Below are 17,015 nucleotides of genomic sequence, written 5' to 3' on the forward strand. Positions count from 1 at the left end.
GTATTTTTGCAGGTTCTTTTCCTAGGGCTCCTTCTTCTACATTTAATTTTCACACTTACTTGCTAGTGTCAGCCACATGGGAAATTGAAAACCAAACCAATCTGAATCATTTCTGGGTTTTTTTGTGACCTCCTGCTCTGTTCTGCCAGGTGTGCTGGTGCACAGCTGTAATTTTGATAGTGGACTGTGCGGATGGATCAAGGGCAAAGATGATGACTTGCACTGGGAACCAGTGAGAGATGCATCAGGTAAGTGATCTGTGTACAGTCACATCCTGCAGTTGAAGAATCACCCAGGCTTGAGGTTGATGACAGTTTGTGCTTCAGGACAAATTACACAGCTGCTGTTCCCTTTAGTTCTGGGATACATTTCACACCCACACCTCTTCTGTGTATAAAAAGCAAAATTGAGGATTCCCAATGTGAAAGAGCAATTGAAAATTTACATTTTTACCATGGCTGGCATCTTTAAAATAGGAATGTCTCTGAAGGAGTAGTAAATATAGTCAGCAAAAGTTTGCCTTAAAAGAATCTGGGGGAAAAAAGTGGACTAGAGAACAGCTTTTATTTATGGTGAAACAAAGCTTATTTTTCAAACAACCATGTAAACATAATTAGTTCCCTATCACTAGCAAAATTATAGAAAGTATTGGACATAGTCTTTGTTTTGCTGCCAGATATAATGTTCTAGTTTAACCTCTCAGATTGCTATAGGTTGGAGTAGAATTCAATAAAATCAATCTGTATATAGGAAAAAAGTAACTGGAAGTAAAATGTTCAAACACAGAAGCTTCTGAAAATGGGATTTTTTGGGATGGTAAAAAGTGACACTACACCAAACATTAGAGGGGAGTGTGTAGTAGCTGCTTGCAGCACAGGAGACTGGCATCAGCATTGGTGGTCAGCAGCAGCCCTGCCCTCTGGCCCACCTCTGCTGTCCCAGGAAGTGGGATGTATTTTGTATATTGATTTTGGTGTGGCACAGAGAGGTTGCTGTCCTTTCCTGCCTACCCTTCCCCCAGCAGTGCCTGCCCAGCAGTGCTGGGGATTAGACACACATCCCTGGCTCCCCGTAATGATGGGATTACTTCATGCCCAAGGAGTAGCCTTTGAAGTGCACAAAGCTCACATTATGTGAGGGATGGCAGCCTGCGGAAGGAAGCGCGCTCTCAGGCGGGACTATGGTACAGGTTAAGATGAGGGAGGGCGAGGGCATTTTCCTTGTGCACTACCCTGTCACATCTGTCTGGCCTTATGCTGCCACTGCTGGCACAGTCATTTGCCAGCGCAGCAGGTGACCTGGCACCTTTTCCAGGCTGTTTGGAAGTGCTGTCTTCACTGGCTGGGCAGGGCTTGCCCCACACAGGCTGCTCTAGTACTTCAGGAGCTCTTTGTGACACTTGAAAAGCCTTGGGAATGAGTGGGAGAGCAGAGCTCCTTCCTCCTGCAGATGAGAAAACAGGCAGCTGTCTCCTGCTTGCAGAGAGGCACCTAAAAAAAGAAAATATTACATGTAATTCATACCTTTTTTGAAACAGCAGATGTAAAAATCCATTTTTTCTAGGTCACTCAAAGCATATTCATTATCTGTACTCAAAAATTGTTGTTAATGCATACTAAGTTCCAGAACTATGATTTTTAACTGGCACTTTTTTGTCAGACTTTTCCCCTGCATTGCTTCCCAGTAGTCAGGGACAAGCTCAGCTATTTATTTCCTCTGTATGTTCTGCTGCTGTTGACATAACCTGTTAAAACTAGTCCCTTGAAGTCACCCACCCACTCCCTCCTGTCTGGAATACCTTGTTGCAAGGATTTATTTTCACAGCTTGTTCCTGACTGTTTGCTTTCACCTTGCAAAGTTTGCTATTTTTTGGTTTATCAGAATCTGCATTTTGAAAGGTGCTGTGCTGAAGCATTATAAACTTATCTTGCATGCAGAAAATGCTGATTTGAGGGGACCTTTTCCTCCAGGGGCTTGCCTACAGATATATTTGCTTTGTGCTTACCTAAATCTGTTTCCTATTGATTGGATTCAGCCACAGTAACTATCTGAAAACGATGCACTTAATAAGTCAGTACTTTCATAGTGGTATAATTGTATCTTCAGCAAACAGGTACAGTTATTTAAACAGTATTGTGCTTATTTTAGCAATTAGCGACCTTGCTGCAAAAGCAATGCATTAAAAGAAAAAGAAAACTCCCTGAGAAGATACCCACCAAAAGGCTTTAACAGATCCTTGGGCAAATGGATCCCCCTTCATGGCTAAATGCTGATCTAGGGGCCCAGACAACAGCATACTACTTTGCTTTGTTAAGTCCCATGGAGAGCAAAGAGCTTACAAACTTATGTAGAAGTAGTGAATTGGAGACAAGGTTGTCTTTCCTTCTAAGTGTGTGACAAGCCCTGGTACATTGTCATTAAATCTTACAGCTTTTGAGGGAAATCATTGTGACTTTCAAAGAGAAGCTTTCCAAAAACAATGCTCTGGTTGAGAAGTAGCAGGGAGATAATTAAAAAATATTTTTCTATCCTATTTAACGGTGTATGTCAACAATATTACAAACCCCCAATATTTCTGCATCTTCAGTTTTAACTGAGGAGACTAAAAATGCCACCTTTCTTAATGAATTTAAGGTAAAAGTGGAATTTTTTTATTTTAAAAAACCTCCTAATCTGATTTCATAAAGAAAAAATATTCTTAAATTCAGTGTAAGATAAGTTTTTTGGGGTTTTTTTGAACCTTTTTCCCTTTGGTCATTTCAGATTTTAAAGGTTTTACCCACCTTGCAAAAGTTTTCATTAAAAGTACAAACAGCACATACAGGTCTGGATTTTCTCCAAGATGTGAAATCTCGTTTAGTGTAGTTCTGAGTGTCAGTATGAAAGGTGCCTTTTTTCTTTCTAGGTTGTATGGATGTTGCCATTCCCGAAATCCTCAGCTTCTCATGTTCTAAGTGTTTTCTGGAAGGCACCTTTACTTCATACATGATAAGAGCTAATAATAGGGTTTTGAATTGAGTATGTATGTTTACTGCCAACTTCCTACTGTTAGGCTTCAGGGTTAACAGCCATGTGGAAATCATTACTGCTGCTTGCTTTATCTATCTAATCCAGATTAAGAGTTTAAATTACGGTTAAATGAAAGAGGCTGTCGGGGTTGCAAATGGATATGCATTGAGACTTAACCTGTTAACACAGTTCCCAAAGGAAAGGAAAGGGACAGAGCCATAGCTCAATTACATGATAGCATTTATTCTGGTCTTCTCCTTTATGTGTCCAACAGCAAAACATTGCAGCTTAAAAGGTGCGTAAATTTGCACAGTGGCTTTAATATCACTGTGGGTTTAAAATCATGCAGTCACCAAGAGGTTGTCAGAAATTACAGAATACATGAGGTTTCAGTTTTTGAGAGGTATTGTTTGCTTTGTCAAAAAGAAATTAGATGGGCAACACCTAACCTGGTATTAATGTATAGAGAAGAGCAGCACTGTAGATCTTACCCTGTAGGAGGCAGATGCACCAGTTTTGTTTATATATGCCTTATTTAACACTCACTGAACCTTGTGGACCCCTTTATTATTTTTTTTAATAAATTTTCATGCATTTGGTCCTGCAACCTAGTAGCATTAAGAAAAACCAAACAAAACCTAACTGCTAAAAACTAACTGCTTTTTCCACTGCAGGGGGACAGTATCTTACCATCTCTGATCCCAAGAGCAAAGAAGGAGGAGTAGCACATATTATCCTGCCCTTGGGTCACATGGCTCAGGCTGGAGACTTGTGCCTGTCCTTTAGGCATAAAGTGCCTGGGCTGCATTCTGGTGCCCTCCAAGTCTTTGTGAGGAAAAATGGTGCTCATGGCCCAGCTGTCTGGGGAAGAAATGGTGGCCATGGCTGGAGACAGACACACATAACTTTACGGGGACTGGGCATCAGGAGTGTAAGTACTGATGCTCATGTTGCTTTTTGGGTTTTTGCATGAAAAGCTGAAGACAGTTAAATGGTGCAGCACTGCAGTGTTCATCTTCTGGGTTCAGTTTCAGTCTGTTTTACTACTTTAATCTCTGCCAATGGAATCACAATACAGATGAGAGTCATTGTGCCTTTTTTCCCAATTAGTTTTATGCACAAAAAAGAGAAAGAAATCCCAGCTACAGCAGTAGACTCAGGCTACTGTGTCATTTCCTGAGCTACCTGGTACAGCCTATTTTAAGGGAATCATCACACAGGAAAGAACAGCCTTGTGGACAGAGGCATACTCTATAGAGATTTCAAAAAAAGCCTGTATCAAGAGTCCTCATGAATAATGCTTTGAATAATACAGTGCCATGAAATAGGAATAATCATCCCCTGTGGATTAGTAACTGGCTCAACCAGGGCAAAGATACTGAAAATAAGTAATTTTTGGTAAGGTAGGGAGATTACACGTGCAATCAATTGTGGTTTTATGCCCTTTAGCATCCGTGCAGCTGATCAGGCCAAGGAGGTGAATGATGACCTAAAAATACCTACAACACAAAGTGGTTTAATGCAATCAAAAGAAGCTGCCCGAAGTGCCATGGAGAATCTTTTAACACTTGGAAATCTTAGAAACATTGTGTGATTAACTGGTATCAAAAGCTCAGTGTTATTCTTCAACCTCTGAAGGTAGTTTCTATTTCAGATCTGAAGAAGTGGCTTGGGTACTTCAGGGCCTGTTTTACTCTGACTTAAATATCAGGTACTCTGATGTGAAAACACATCAATGTTCATGGTGAGATCAGGCTACAAGACACACACAGTATCTATTTCTAAAACAATTATTAAGGCTGTAGGTACTGCAGATAATTTTCTGGAAACTTTACCTCAGGAACAGTAGCAAAGACACCTGCCTTTGTTAGCTGTAAATGAACATCAGTCTGAGAAGGTGGACATTTGTAACAGGTGAACAATATATTTGCTATATTCTTCCCCCCCCCCCCCCCCCCCCCCCCCCCCCCAAATTTATCACTTCGGGCAGTCCTTGTGTCTGTCTCAGTAAGTGTTGAATCACTCATGTCTTGTCTGGTAGACAAGATCTCAGACATGACCAGCAAAAAGTTCCTTTTCTCACAGTTCCCATGCCTCTCCTGACCCCCTGGCAGTAGCTGTCAGCATGACCTGCCATCCATTGGACCACAGACAGGAGCTGCCTCATGGCACACTTGAGTTTGGGATCTTTTGCAGCCAGCATGGGCAGCCAGGACTGCTGACCTGAACCACTGTGACACTTATCCAAAGATTGGGGAGCAAAGGAAGACTCCTAAGCAGGGAAGAAATGTGGACGTTTTAGTTTCTAGCTAATTAAAACCCAAAAGCAACCAAACAGTAGTGATTTTGGAGGGGCCTACTGGAAACCTGAGGAGAATCCAGAATCCTTCATCACAGTTTTTAATGAATTATCTCTGTGTAATTTTTTTTTTTTTTTTTATCCTCCACTTAAATTGTTCTATTTCTCTTCCTAGATAATTTTCAGAGGTGAGAAAGGGAAAGGAAGAACCGGAGATATTGGACTAGATGATGTGGTCTTGAGGAGAGGACGCTGTTCTGAAGAGCATTAGCCAAGACAATGGACCAGCAATCATCTCCTCTTGCCCTTCTCATGCAATTCTGCCAAACTTTGAAACAGAACTGCATGGAAAAGAAGAAAAAAGTGGGAGAGCAACAACTTCTTAGTGGTCTGCTAAGTGCAATCTCATGGAAATTTCACTTAAATACATGGAGAGCACCTCCCAGGATTGAGAAAATCCAAGCTCCGGCTGGTTCTTTCTATTAATCCTTACCCCTAAATCATATTTTGTATGTAATAACTTTTTCCCCTGTTAGGGCTGGTGAGTGCTCACAGAAAGAGCACTTGTGAAAAAGGGAGAATTGATCACAAATGGTGGCAAAAGAAAGCTCCATCTCAAAGTTTCAATGTTAACTGATAGTCATTATCTTCCCTTAGTGCTACTCTTTCATTGATTAATTTGTGTGAGTCACATTGGATTAGTGAAAGCCTGGACCTGAACTTTGGCTTACTGCCACTAACCTTTGGAAGAAAGGTTTGTCATATATGAAATAGCATTTATTTTGCTGTTGCATCTGTATTAACCAAAACCAGTTATAGAGAGTAGGCATTGCATCCTGTAATATTGCTTGTGCTCTGTTCTGTGTATATGTGTATGGTTAACATATTTATGTTTTTAGTATTTACAGACTGTAGTTGCAGGGTAATTGGCAGCTGTACTTTCTTTTTGTACGAGACAGGCATTCAGCATCTTCTTCAATGCTGCTGGTCATGCCAAGTTACCAAAGTCAGTTAATGGTGCTCACTGAAAAATGCTGGTGCCATTTTTCGTGTTGTAATGTCCTGAAGGCAAAAGACCAAGCACTTCCCTGCTGTAAACTGGCCTCTGAAAATGCTGTACAAGTTTGCATCGAGCTCACACGCACGCCCTAAAGGGCTCTCAGTCCTGCAAGAAGCTCCTGGTTCAGCTGAAGACTGAGCAGCCAGGAAAAGATGAACTCGGATCTTGTAAGGCTGAGCCTGTTGACACTGCCAGGAATGATCCCTTCCCACAGGTGCCACAAGTCTCCGCATAAGGGAAAAGGGCAGCTGCATTAACACTGTACAAACAATTCAGACTGTGAAATGCCTCGAGTGATCTTTGCCAAATGTCCATACTCTACCCAATCTTCTGTATAGAATAAGCATTTTATTCTTTAGAACTAGAACAACTATTAGGTCTAGTGGGAACTAAGGATTTATCAAAACTTTGGACTAATTTTATAGCTATGTATCATGCATGTGCTGTGCAGTTTCCCAGTTTCTTCTGTTTGGTGTGGAATTTTTTAAGTGGGCTATCACCACTGCTAGCAATTCTAAAATTGATAAAGTAACTATAACATGTTAAGAAAATGACAAAAGATTGGTAAAATGTTGTTAGTGGTGCAGCCTTAAAGCTTCAAAATACGTGTAGAAGATCTCAGTACAGTGTAAAATAAATGTCAGCTGCATAGCATGTTCAGTCTTGTACAAAGCTCACAGACACAGAATTGCAAGACCAGTAGAGGTCATATTCCAAATCCCAGTTTCTGACAAAGTACCAGTCTGAGAATACTTTTCCCATTTGTCCCCTAGGACGAAACAGCGTGTGTAGAGCAGACGTGTATGTGACCAAACAGAGTCTCCTGCAAAACTGTATCAGCAAACATTTTGAAAAGGAAAAAAGCAACGCATTTGTAAACATTAAATTTTAAACTATTTTGCTTCAAATATGATTATGATCTTTTTTTCTTATGTTACTTTGTGATGTGTCAGAAATATCTGTGAATAGTTGAAAACCTTGTCCTTATTTTAAAGTAATCAGTAAAAGAGACTGTTACTTGCTACTAATTGGGCATCTTGTTGTCATTTCTAGACTGAGAGTCTCATTTTCATTGCAGTGAAATGAAACAAAAGATGACAATCCCAGAGTGAAATAGCTCTTATTACCAGATTTAAAAATCAAAATACATTTCACTATCATATGAAGAGAGCACTGTACCTATTTTTCAGAAGGAAGAATGACAACTTTCAACCTAACTTTAAGAGAAGTATCACAGGTAATTTAAGAGCTTCTGCAATATAAAATGGACATTTTACAAGAAAGAGCAGCTACCATAGTTCCTCACTTTGATTCAACCTGCACAAACTGCTGTTAGATGCCAAGGAACATAAGATAAACACATTTTAGTCTGGTTCATCATATTACTACACCTTTCTGAGCTTAAGATTCCCTGGTTAGAGGAGAAACCTATGCAAGACTGTCAGGAGCTTTTTGGCCATTTTTAAAAGCAGTCCCTAGAACTCAGAATCTGAATTAATTCAGAAGGTAGACAGAAATAAGTACTCAGGTGACAGGGGGAGGATTCAGGTTTCTGTTTTATCAGTGCATTTCATTGCTACAGTTAAACATGGACTTGTAAAGCCTTGTGACAGCTGCAGTCTCAGCAGACACCAAGGCAGTGTTTTTGAGCTCTGGGGGAGCTGCTGTGGCTCTAAGTCACTCACCTCCACACCTGGCTGCGCTGTGACTGTGCTGCCTTCTCTCCATCTTTTGAATAGACAAGGTGAGGTCACTCAGGGGTTCTGTTGTGAGGATCCTTCTCCAGCTCTTTCTGTACAGGCTCTTTTCAGGCAGCTCCCTCCGGCCACGCACCTCAGCCAGGACTGCTCTTTCCATATGAACCTCAAAAAAGGGATGAAAATATGGCCTGAGGTCTTCCTATGAAGTAGATTATAGTTTTGGGTTTAGTAAGTAGGTAGTAGAAATTCCTGCTTAGATACTTAAGCAAGCAGAAGAAATTACACTAACTTAACATGAAAATATTTATCAAATGTTTAACCTCTTGCCAGTTTATAATTGAATGTCTTTTCATAGACATGTTCAACTCTTTTCCCCAAAGAGATTGAAAATAAGATTCTTCATAAATGACAGTTACTGGGACCAGTGGCAGTGTGCACTTAGGCATTTGCTGACATCAAAATCAGCACAAGGGAAGGGACCAAGACAAGATTTTTGGTTTCAGATTCCATTTTATACAGTCCCCTCACCTCTCATCAGATCCATGTCACTAAATCAGTAGTGAGTGCTTTTAGTGAAGCTCATTCATTCTGGAGAACAGCTTCTCTCGGTTCCCTTCAGTAAATTATCTGAGACTTGGAGGTCAAAACTTTGGTTTTACTGCAGTTGGAGATGACAATAGCCACGCTAATAAGACTCAGTCATGAGAAGACAACCCTGAACAGAAGAACATTTATGACAGCAGCCTCCATCATCCTGCTCTGTTCTGCTGGAGAAAAGCTGCCACAGTAGCAGTTCTCTCCAACCCATGGCCCAATGGTCTCTATATGCACCCCAATAGAAGTTATTTCTCTTTGCAAATGAGACACAGTAGTTATCAGAAAAGATAGCTTGATCCAAAGTCTCTTGATTTTAGCAATGCATTGTGACACTCACCTTGAGACCTGTTCACTCTGCCTTTAAAAATTTGCAACAAGAAACTACAGCTGCCTTTAAAATTTTAATTGTGAATGTTACACATACAGAGTTATTAATTAGCAAGTAAGGTCCACTTAAATGCGATGCAAATTTTTGGTTGTATAGATCTATCTCTCAGTGTTTTATGACTTCAGATTTTCCACGTCAATTAAAACCAAGAAAAGAATTTGAGCAATGCCTTGGTGTAAACCTGCAAGAAAGAATTTTAGAAAGAAATGCAAAACATTTTAGTGGTAGGCTTCAGAAGTGATTTGAAAGATCACTGCATTAACTTTCAAAGCTTGAGGAGATTCCCTTCTCAGACCTCACCTACTGCATCAAACAGACCTAGAGATACATGAGGAAATGCATTTGGAATCTGTAATGCTCCATTTGTTTAAAATGCCAACAGACCAAAGACCATCAGGAACCACAAAGACAAGTCTTCAGCAGTACAGACTGTGAAGCACCTCTAGATTTCAGAAACCAGCTCCATGTAAGTTTTCAGGATTGCAAGTCCAAAATGAATCAAATCATGTTCTAGTAGCTCTGCTCTTACCAATTCTGCTTGTGCACTGTTCCTTTGCTTTGAAACAAACCGTCCTTTAGACAGTGTTTTACACTGGTTGCTTTGGGCCAAGATGGACTATTATTGGAAAAAAACCCAAACCAAACACATGGGTTATTTTTTATTTATCTTTCTTCTTAAAGTTGAAAAAACATCTTGGGTAACATTACTGAAATCAGGATAGTCAGATCAGGATTGATCCTGTTCACATCACTGGATGTGAATGCCCACTGGAGTGATCACCTTAGGTTGCCTTTTTTCTCCTAAGAAATGTTTAATTTAATGGCAGAGAGCCAGACAGGACATCATGCTTACACATGCTTGATACATGTCAAAGGCATAGGTTTATTCCTCAGTTCCTCAATAACATGTCAAACAGCAGAGCAAGTTAGATCTGAACTTTCTGGATAGAACCAGAAACAATTCCTGGCTTTCCATCACGATTTTTCCTCAGTTTGCTTAAGAGATGTTAAGAATCAACCAGTGTTTTCTTTAAGAAATACGTAAGCTCACTCTGTATGTATGGTCAGATTTTTGCCACTCTGCTGTTTCCCTGCAATCCAACTATTAAAGATCTCCCCAAGACTCCACTTCGGTCAAACCACTGCAGGTGTCTCAAAAATCACATGGAAAAGGGCCATCTCTACAGCATCTCTGTGCTCTGTGTGCCAGGGAACATTTGCATGATGGCTTATACAGAGTGTGTGCACATGATTATTGTGCACGACAGGCTGAGGCCTGTATTCAGTGTTTGAGCAAGGAAGCCAAGATCCATCTGGCACACAGGATAAGGATGCTCCTCTCTGTGACACAGCCAAATACTGCTTTCCTCTCACCACGAGTTATTACAGCACTTCTCCCACGATTTTTTTAACTTAATACTTTGACTTTTTACCTTCTCTTCAGGCCAGGAATAGTCCTCTGTCACAGTTTTCTCCCAGGTTTTATCTTGTTATGCATTTCAACAGCCCATGTTCTCATTTCAGACTCTTACCCTGAATACTCTTGATATATTCATTTTGAGTTTGGCAAACACCTGGAAAGACAAAGTACAGTGTGTACTCAGAGAATTATTTTACTGCATTTGTATACAACACCAGTGCTAAAATTTGAGATTGACACTCTCAAGGAATTTCAAGAAGACATCATCATTGTTTTGATACCACAGTGCCCCAGCAGAAACGGGACCACATCACCTCTACCCTTGCCTGTTGCCCTGCCCCCATTTTAGATCAAAAACTTGGAGAAATGGACTCAGCAGATTTTTTTCCCCCTATCAGAACAGTGCAGGACAGAATTCCCTTACATGTGAAGCAGGATTACTGTGGCATGCATACACTCCTGTTCAGTACCAGTGTCTTTGAACTGCAAAGAACAGAAAAAAAAGCCTTGCAATGAAAACTGGCTTTGATCTCACAGCCCTGGGTTCAAGTCTAGCACAAAAGCAAGAGCTCCTCATCTGGGAGCTCATGCAATTGTGCCACATCAGCTGGTGATGACACCACCAGAATCCTCAGCAAAGACCATCCTCACATCCAGCACAATGTAAATAGAGAACTAAACCCAAATAAGTACTGAGCAGTGCCAGTTATACTTTAAATTAGGAAAATAACTGTGAGACTGTCTAAGGCAAGAAATTTGATTAACAGGTTTCAGAGATGTGTCCAAGAGAGAGACACTTTGACTTCCGTCCCTCTGATGTTGAGTTGGCTCGAAGAATGTTGTCATCTTACCTCAGTTTCCTGGAACAGTTGGAGGACCAAAGTTGGAGCTCTTCAAAGTTTCCCTGTCCCAACGCCGAGTACTCTCTCTCAAATATGCACGATTCATGCATGTCTAGGGGATTCCTTTAGCCATTTGTATCTTGGAGTGAATACACAGGGTTTGAAGCCACTGGAACTGCTCACTAATAATAAAGTCCACAACTCTATGGTGCACATCAATTTGCATAGGAGCCAGGAATCCTTATTGCATAGTTAAAGGGTCGTTAAACTGTGAGCAATTCAGTCACTCTCTTTTCCTATGCCACTGGTTCTATCCTGATTTTAAAGATATTATAGTTGGGTGAACTCTGTTACTGAAGGTTGCCTCTTAGAACTGAGTGATGTTTCGTTACTCACAAGGTACACCAGGCAGTTTTGTGGGGTGTTAGGAGACCTCAGCATTCTAGCAGCTCATCTCTGTATTAGCAAACAGCCCTGGCACACTCACTACAAAATTCACTGTGAACTGCTCTGCCAGCTTTTATTGGAGTAATTTGCTTGCCAAATAAAGATACGTGACTGGGACTTGAAAAAAAATATTGCAGTAATATGAAAAATAGGCAGAGAAAATACCTGGTACATCAAGGAATGTCTTCGTCACCATGTGGCCAGCCCACAGCATCTCACACAAGTTCTTTATAACCCCGTTCTTCATCTTTTATTCAGCCATCCCCTCCCAGGGTACCACTTAGTGCAAAGAGTGTGTTTGGGATTGCAGCAAACACCAATGATGACTACCCCTCTCTGGCTGGCTGTGACCAGGTGGTCTGTAAAGCGTGGAACTCTCTTCATGTTTCTCCCAGGTTTTGCCAGAGGTATCAGCTGGGATACTAAGAAGACATTGGGCAAATCCAAACTTTCATGTGCCCTAATGAAGATAAGGACCTTTTCCTTCCCTGATGTGGAAGTCTGCTTCCTCCCTAAAGAGAGACCCTCACTAGAGGAGACCCATTCCGTAACCACCCTCTGCACTTGCTGCTCCGACTGAAATCCTGTGTTCTGCCACTGGGTCCGAGTCTGCAGGTAACAAACCACACAAACTCCCCAAATAGGGCAATATCCTGAGCATGCAGCAGACAGATTGGAGCTATGACACTTTAAGAAGCAGCTACGCATGAAACTACAGGAGGCACAAATGGGGCATGCAAGAAATCCTGCAACTGCACTCAGCAGTACACAAGTGCAAAAGAACTGGACTCCATTTCTGGCCTGAACTGACAATGACTTGTGAGTTTTCCAACAGCCAGTCTGCCTGGAACAGCCTAGGAATACAGCATCTCCAAACCACACTGCCAACAGCCGAGGCTGCCAACAGCAACTACAAGGTAATCCTGCAGCACGCAAAATATTGTGTGAGAGGGATTTTCAAACCTTGCTATTTAAAATATCCTTGGAATGATGGCTCTGTCCTGACACTCAATACAGACAACCCCTGCTTCATATTTCAGTGGCAACAACTCCCTTTGGGGAAGAGAAACATCTTGCACTCATAAGGGAACTGCACAGAGCTGCAGCAGAACAGGCACAGGCTGCTCCAATGGTCTCAAGCCTTGCCCACCAGCCTTTCAGGTGAGGGGTCAGGCTGTTTGTGAGCTCCCTGAACACATTCAAGGGGCGAGTAGAAATTTTCTCTGTGCGCCTCTCCACACCCATATTACTTTCTTACTGCTGTAAGAAAGGTGAGTAAACTCATCAATGTGACAGATAAGAAAGGAGAGCAAACGCTTACATCATGCACCCAGAGTAGGTAAGTGCCATTCACTTGAACTCACAAATTCTCCTGCCACACACTGTCATCTTGACACACAGCCACAGAGACCCAGGTCAACCAGCCTAACCTGCAACATCAGCTGGTTCAAAGCAGTAACACAGTTAAAAGCTTCCATTATCCAGCATTATCAAAGGGGAGAAGCTTTATTAACAGGTCTTTGACTTCCAGAAGCCTGGACTTTTTTCACTCGGCCCCTTTCCACCACCACAGTCAGGCAAGACACTATGGACCCAGCTGCCACTGGCTTCTGGGGTGCAAGATTGGGCCAGTCATTCATACCATACAAAATGCTGTGCTTCAGATTAAAATGCTGCTCAAAGAAATGCATCTGACATTCTCTCCTGAAGAAACTGCTGGACAGGGCATCTTGAAGCTAAGAAACCCAAAACACATTACAAAGGAATTTGGGCAGCTGTGAGACAAGCAACTGCATGAGGCACTGATGAATTCACCATGCTCCCTGAGCTATTTGTATGTGATTTATCTCAGTTTCTAGTTAATTTTTAACAGGCCCCTGTCCCTTGCCAAGCATTTGGCAAACTCACTGCATGTGCTCCAGAAACAAACATCTAAGCAGCAGTTCAAAGAGGATGCTGTAAATGGAGTTTTTACTCAAAGTAAGAAGCATTGCTTAAAATCCTATTTCTCTTGTATCTGAAAATGAACAAACTCTTTTGCCCACATCAAAGAATTGAAATGCAACTTCCCTCCCTTCTCCATCACATTTTAATGTGAACCACAGCTGCTTTTCTTCCTACCTAGGTACAACGTGTCATTCCTATCTCGTATGCAGACCACTCTAAGGGCTCCAGAGTAGATCCTTCAATTAAACAAAGCTACCAACATTCAACGTCTTTTACAGGGTGTGTTTGCACCAACACAAACCAGGGCAGCATGAGGACAAGACAAAGGGAGCAGCCTCACATTTCAGGACACTACTATTTTGCTGCAGGTCATCCAGTCTAGCCCACAGTGACATCAACCTGTCAAAAGCTCTCCAGAGCCCCCAGCAATTGGATAAACACTACATTTGAAATACTGGAACTCTCACCTGTAAAATGCAAACCCTCAAGATGCCTCCTCTAGTTCCAGTCATTTGAATCCTTTGGGCTGGTGGAGAGGTTGTGCTGCTCTGGGCTGGTGGAGAGGTTGTGCTGCTCGCTACCAGCCCCGGCTGAGGGCTCTGACTCCAGGCAGGACCCAATCCTGCCACTAATGCCCTGGCTTCAGTGCAGGCTGGAGCCCCCAAGTGTGAACAGATTCAAACCAAATCTCTAAAATCAGACTGGGAGAATTCCCACTTGCCTCTGAGCCTTCTGAGTTGGGCAGTCCAAGAAGCACAACCACCTGAATTTACACAGCCCATCAGGCCTGCACTACCCACACCACAGTGCCAGGGCAGCCCCAGGAGCTGGGATGCTGAGGGTACACTGGACTGACAGCAGGTGAGTGGGCACTGGTGTTACTCCTAAGCATGACCAAGTCTTTGATTAAGCAGCAAGCAGCCAAGGCTGTGAACTCAGAGGTGGAGTGTTTCTTTATCTTGCCCAAGGCAAGCGTGTGTATGTGTCCTTTGGAGTTGCATGTGCTCACCACAGCACACCATGTGGGGGTACGGCTCCCCATCTTCTGTACCTCTCACCCCCCTTCCTCCTCCTCATCCTCACAAAGCTTTCAGAGTTTCTCCAAATGCATTTTACCCTCCAGTTTGTTCCAAGAGCCCAACTTCTTTCTCTCTGTCTTCCAGCTCTCTGTTGCTGCTGCGATCTTGTGCTTTTCATGAAAAACAGGCTATCAAAGCCTTTCTCCTCAGCTGCATACTTCTAAGTTTAGGCCTCCCCATCTACCAGGAGCATTCAAGTGAGGTATCAAGCACTGCACCTGGCAGCGTTTTCCAGATCCTGCCTGAACAATAATAAAGTTTCTTTGCCTCAGGACTTGCTGAACCCAAACACTGTTTTCTCTGGCACGAGAGGCCAATTTACTCCTGGAGATAAATATTAAACAAACAGGAATTTTTTGACTTTAGGAACTAAGAAGCTAGAACATTTTCCTGCAGCCACAGTCACACCCCTTTGTGCTTGTAACACTGAGCTATTTTTAAAAATTCATTCCTGTGGTATTTTCCTAATAGCCATAAAGCAGCAGGCATTCTCTATAACACAATTTGCTATTATTACTCCTTCTATGCCTTCTATGACCTTCCAAATTCAGATAGATTAGCCAGCTGTCAAAAGGAAAAAAAATTATTCTCTTTGTAGCCTTTCCTCTATTGCTTGTTTTCCCCAGGCAGCGGCTCAGATCTGGCAGGAAACCAACTTAGTTCCTGCCCTAAGACTCCATCATATTTTGGAAAAGACCATGTCCTGAATGTTGCAACTTGGGGCTTCTGCATGCTAAAAAAAGCAAATAAAAACTTGTATCTTTTGCCAGTGCTTCAACAAACAAAATAGTGAACCAACCCCAAGTGAAGAATTGTTGCCCATCCACACACTCTCAATACCCTAAAAAAATAAGATTAGTATTTGAAATTTGCCAAGGGGCACCAACATCAGCCATTTAACAATGATTTCAACAATCATACTGTTTTCTCCATCCAGGAGATGACAGGTAAAATGAGTTTGTGACCTAGCTAGTAATTTTTAAAAAAGCAGAGTCCATAGCAAATGATGATACAAGCCCATATCAGCATGAGGACCTCTTGTTAAAATAGCAGGCAGAGACACAGAGCACTTAGCTGTTCTCTCTCCTCTGTATTTGTTCTCTGATATAAAATACAAAACATTTTTTCTAAGTCCGTGCAAATATAAACAAAGATTAAAATTAGGACAAATATCTCCTTCTCCTGATTTCATCATCTGAACCCTCAATTAAGCTCCTCAGTAAGCATCTATTTTCTATTCATACCCACAATTTATTTCTGCTTGCCCATGGTCTGTGCTGGGGGAGAGCACTCCCATGCAATCAACCTTTCACTCCCAGCTCTTGACCTCATTTCTTTTCCATCCTTTTACACGTTCCAGCCTTCTGACCATCTCCTAATGGTGAAATCAGCTTTTTGCTGCCTGAAGCAAGAGAAAAATGCAGTGGCAACATACCCTTAATGAAGAATGGATTGCCTCTTGCCATGTTCTCTACGTGCCAGAGCAAGTCTGTAGCCATGTGTCACCCTTGCCCCAACCTGCTCTGTTGCTGCTGCCCTCAGCAATGTTTGTGAGGCCACAAGATGTGGCAAGTTCTGGAGGAACCCCTCATGGCTCTGGTTTGCATCTCGTCACACTCCCCCTGCTCCTGCCAACACACCCTTAGACAAAAGCCTCTTTCAAGCCAAAACCCAACTTACTGACACACAATGAGTCCAGCAACTGCTAATGGCAGATTTTGAAATTTAAAAATTTTCCCCTGCATGTCAATGCTCTTTTTCTTCTACCTCAGTATCTCCACCTCTGTCTTAGGGAGGTGATGAGCACAAGATACTGCAAGATACTTGCAGGTCAGAGCTTCACCTGGCAGTACAGCCCACCCATGTCACCTTCCTCCTGGAGCTCACACTGCAGAGACAGCACCACTAAGCCAAGTGTTACTGCTCTGCTAGGAAAGTACAGTCACATCAACTCAGATCACAGTAAATTTTTAGATCAAACTGTGCTGGTTTTCATCATCTGATATTCTGGCCTATGAATTCCATTATCATTCATTTAGTCAGAAATTATATTCAATTCTCACGTACATCAGGATCAAAAAATTTACTTTGTTCCTTCCATGTCAAAGTTAGGTTAAAAAAAAAAGCTGGTGGGTTTCAGAGCTTCCTAAAGCCAAATGCTAATAATTGCTGGATGAGAAAACAGCAAACAAAAAGTTATCAACAACTTCTACCTAATTTCAGAGAG

The 17,015-nt window shown here is 42.0% G+C and overlaps 1 protein-coding gene and 1 long non-coding RNA gene across 5 annotated transcripts in view; one reads left to right on the forward strand and one right to left on the reverse strand.

Moving 5' to 3' along the window:
- Positions 1-7,396, forward strand: part of NPNT (nephronectin) — a 48,588-nt gene extending 41,192 nt beyond the window's left edge. For all 4 annotated transcript variants that reach the window (XM_048304598.1, XM_048304599.1, XM_048304596.1 and 1 more), the window contains 3 exons: positions 150-248; positions 3,684-3,940; positions 5,484-7,396. In XM_048304598.1, coding sequence (XP_048160555.1) covers positions 150-248; positions 3,684-3,940; positions 5,484-5,579 — 452 coding nt within the window. In that variant the 3' untranslated portion in view covers positions 5,580-7,396. The remainder of the gene's footprint in view (positions 1-149; positions 249-3,683; positions 3,941-5,483) is intronic.
- On the reverse strand, positions 243-14,252 carry LOC125326395. The gene is made up of 3 exons (XR_007203798.1): positions 10,487-14,252; positions 8,054-8,267; positions 243-1,490 (listed from the first exon to the last, which is right to left on the reverse strand). It is a non-coding gene; the product is annotated as an uncharacterized LOC125326395 (long non-coding RNA).
- Between the last annotated feature and the right edge of the window lie 2,763 nt (positions 14,253-17,015).

This window comes from Corvus hawaiiensis, chromosome 5 (assembly GCF_020740725.1).
Source record: "Corvus hawaiiensis isolate bCorHaw1 chromosome 5, bCorHaw1.pri.cur, whole genome shotgun sequence".
Taxonomy (NCBI): domain Eukaryota; kingdom Metazoa; phylum Chordata; class Aves; order Passeriformes; family Corvidae; genus Corvus; species Corvus hawaiiensis.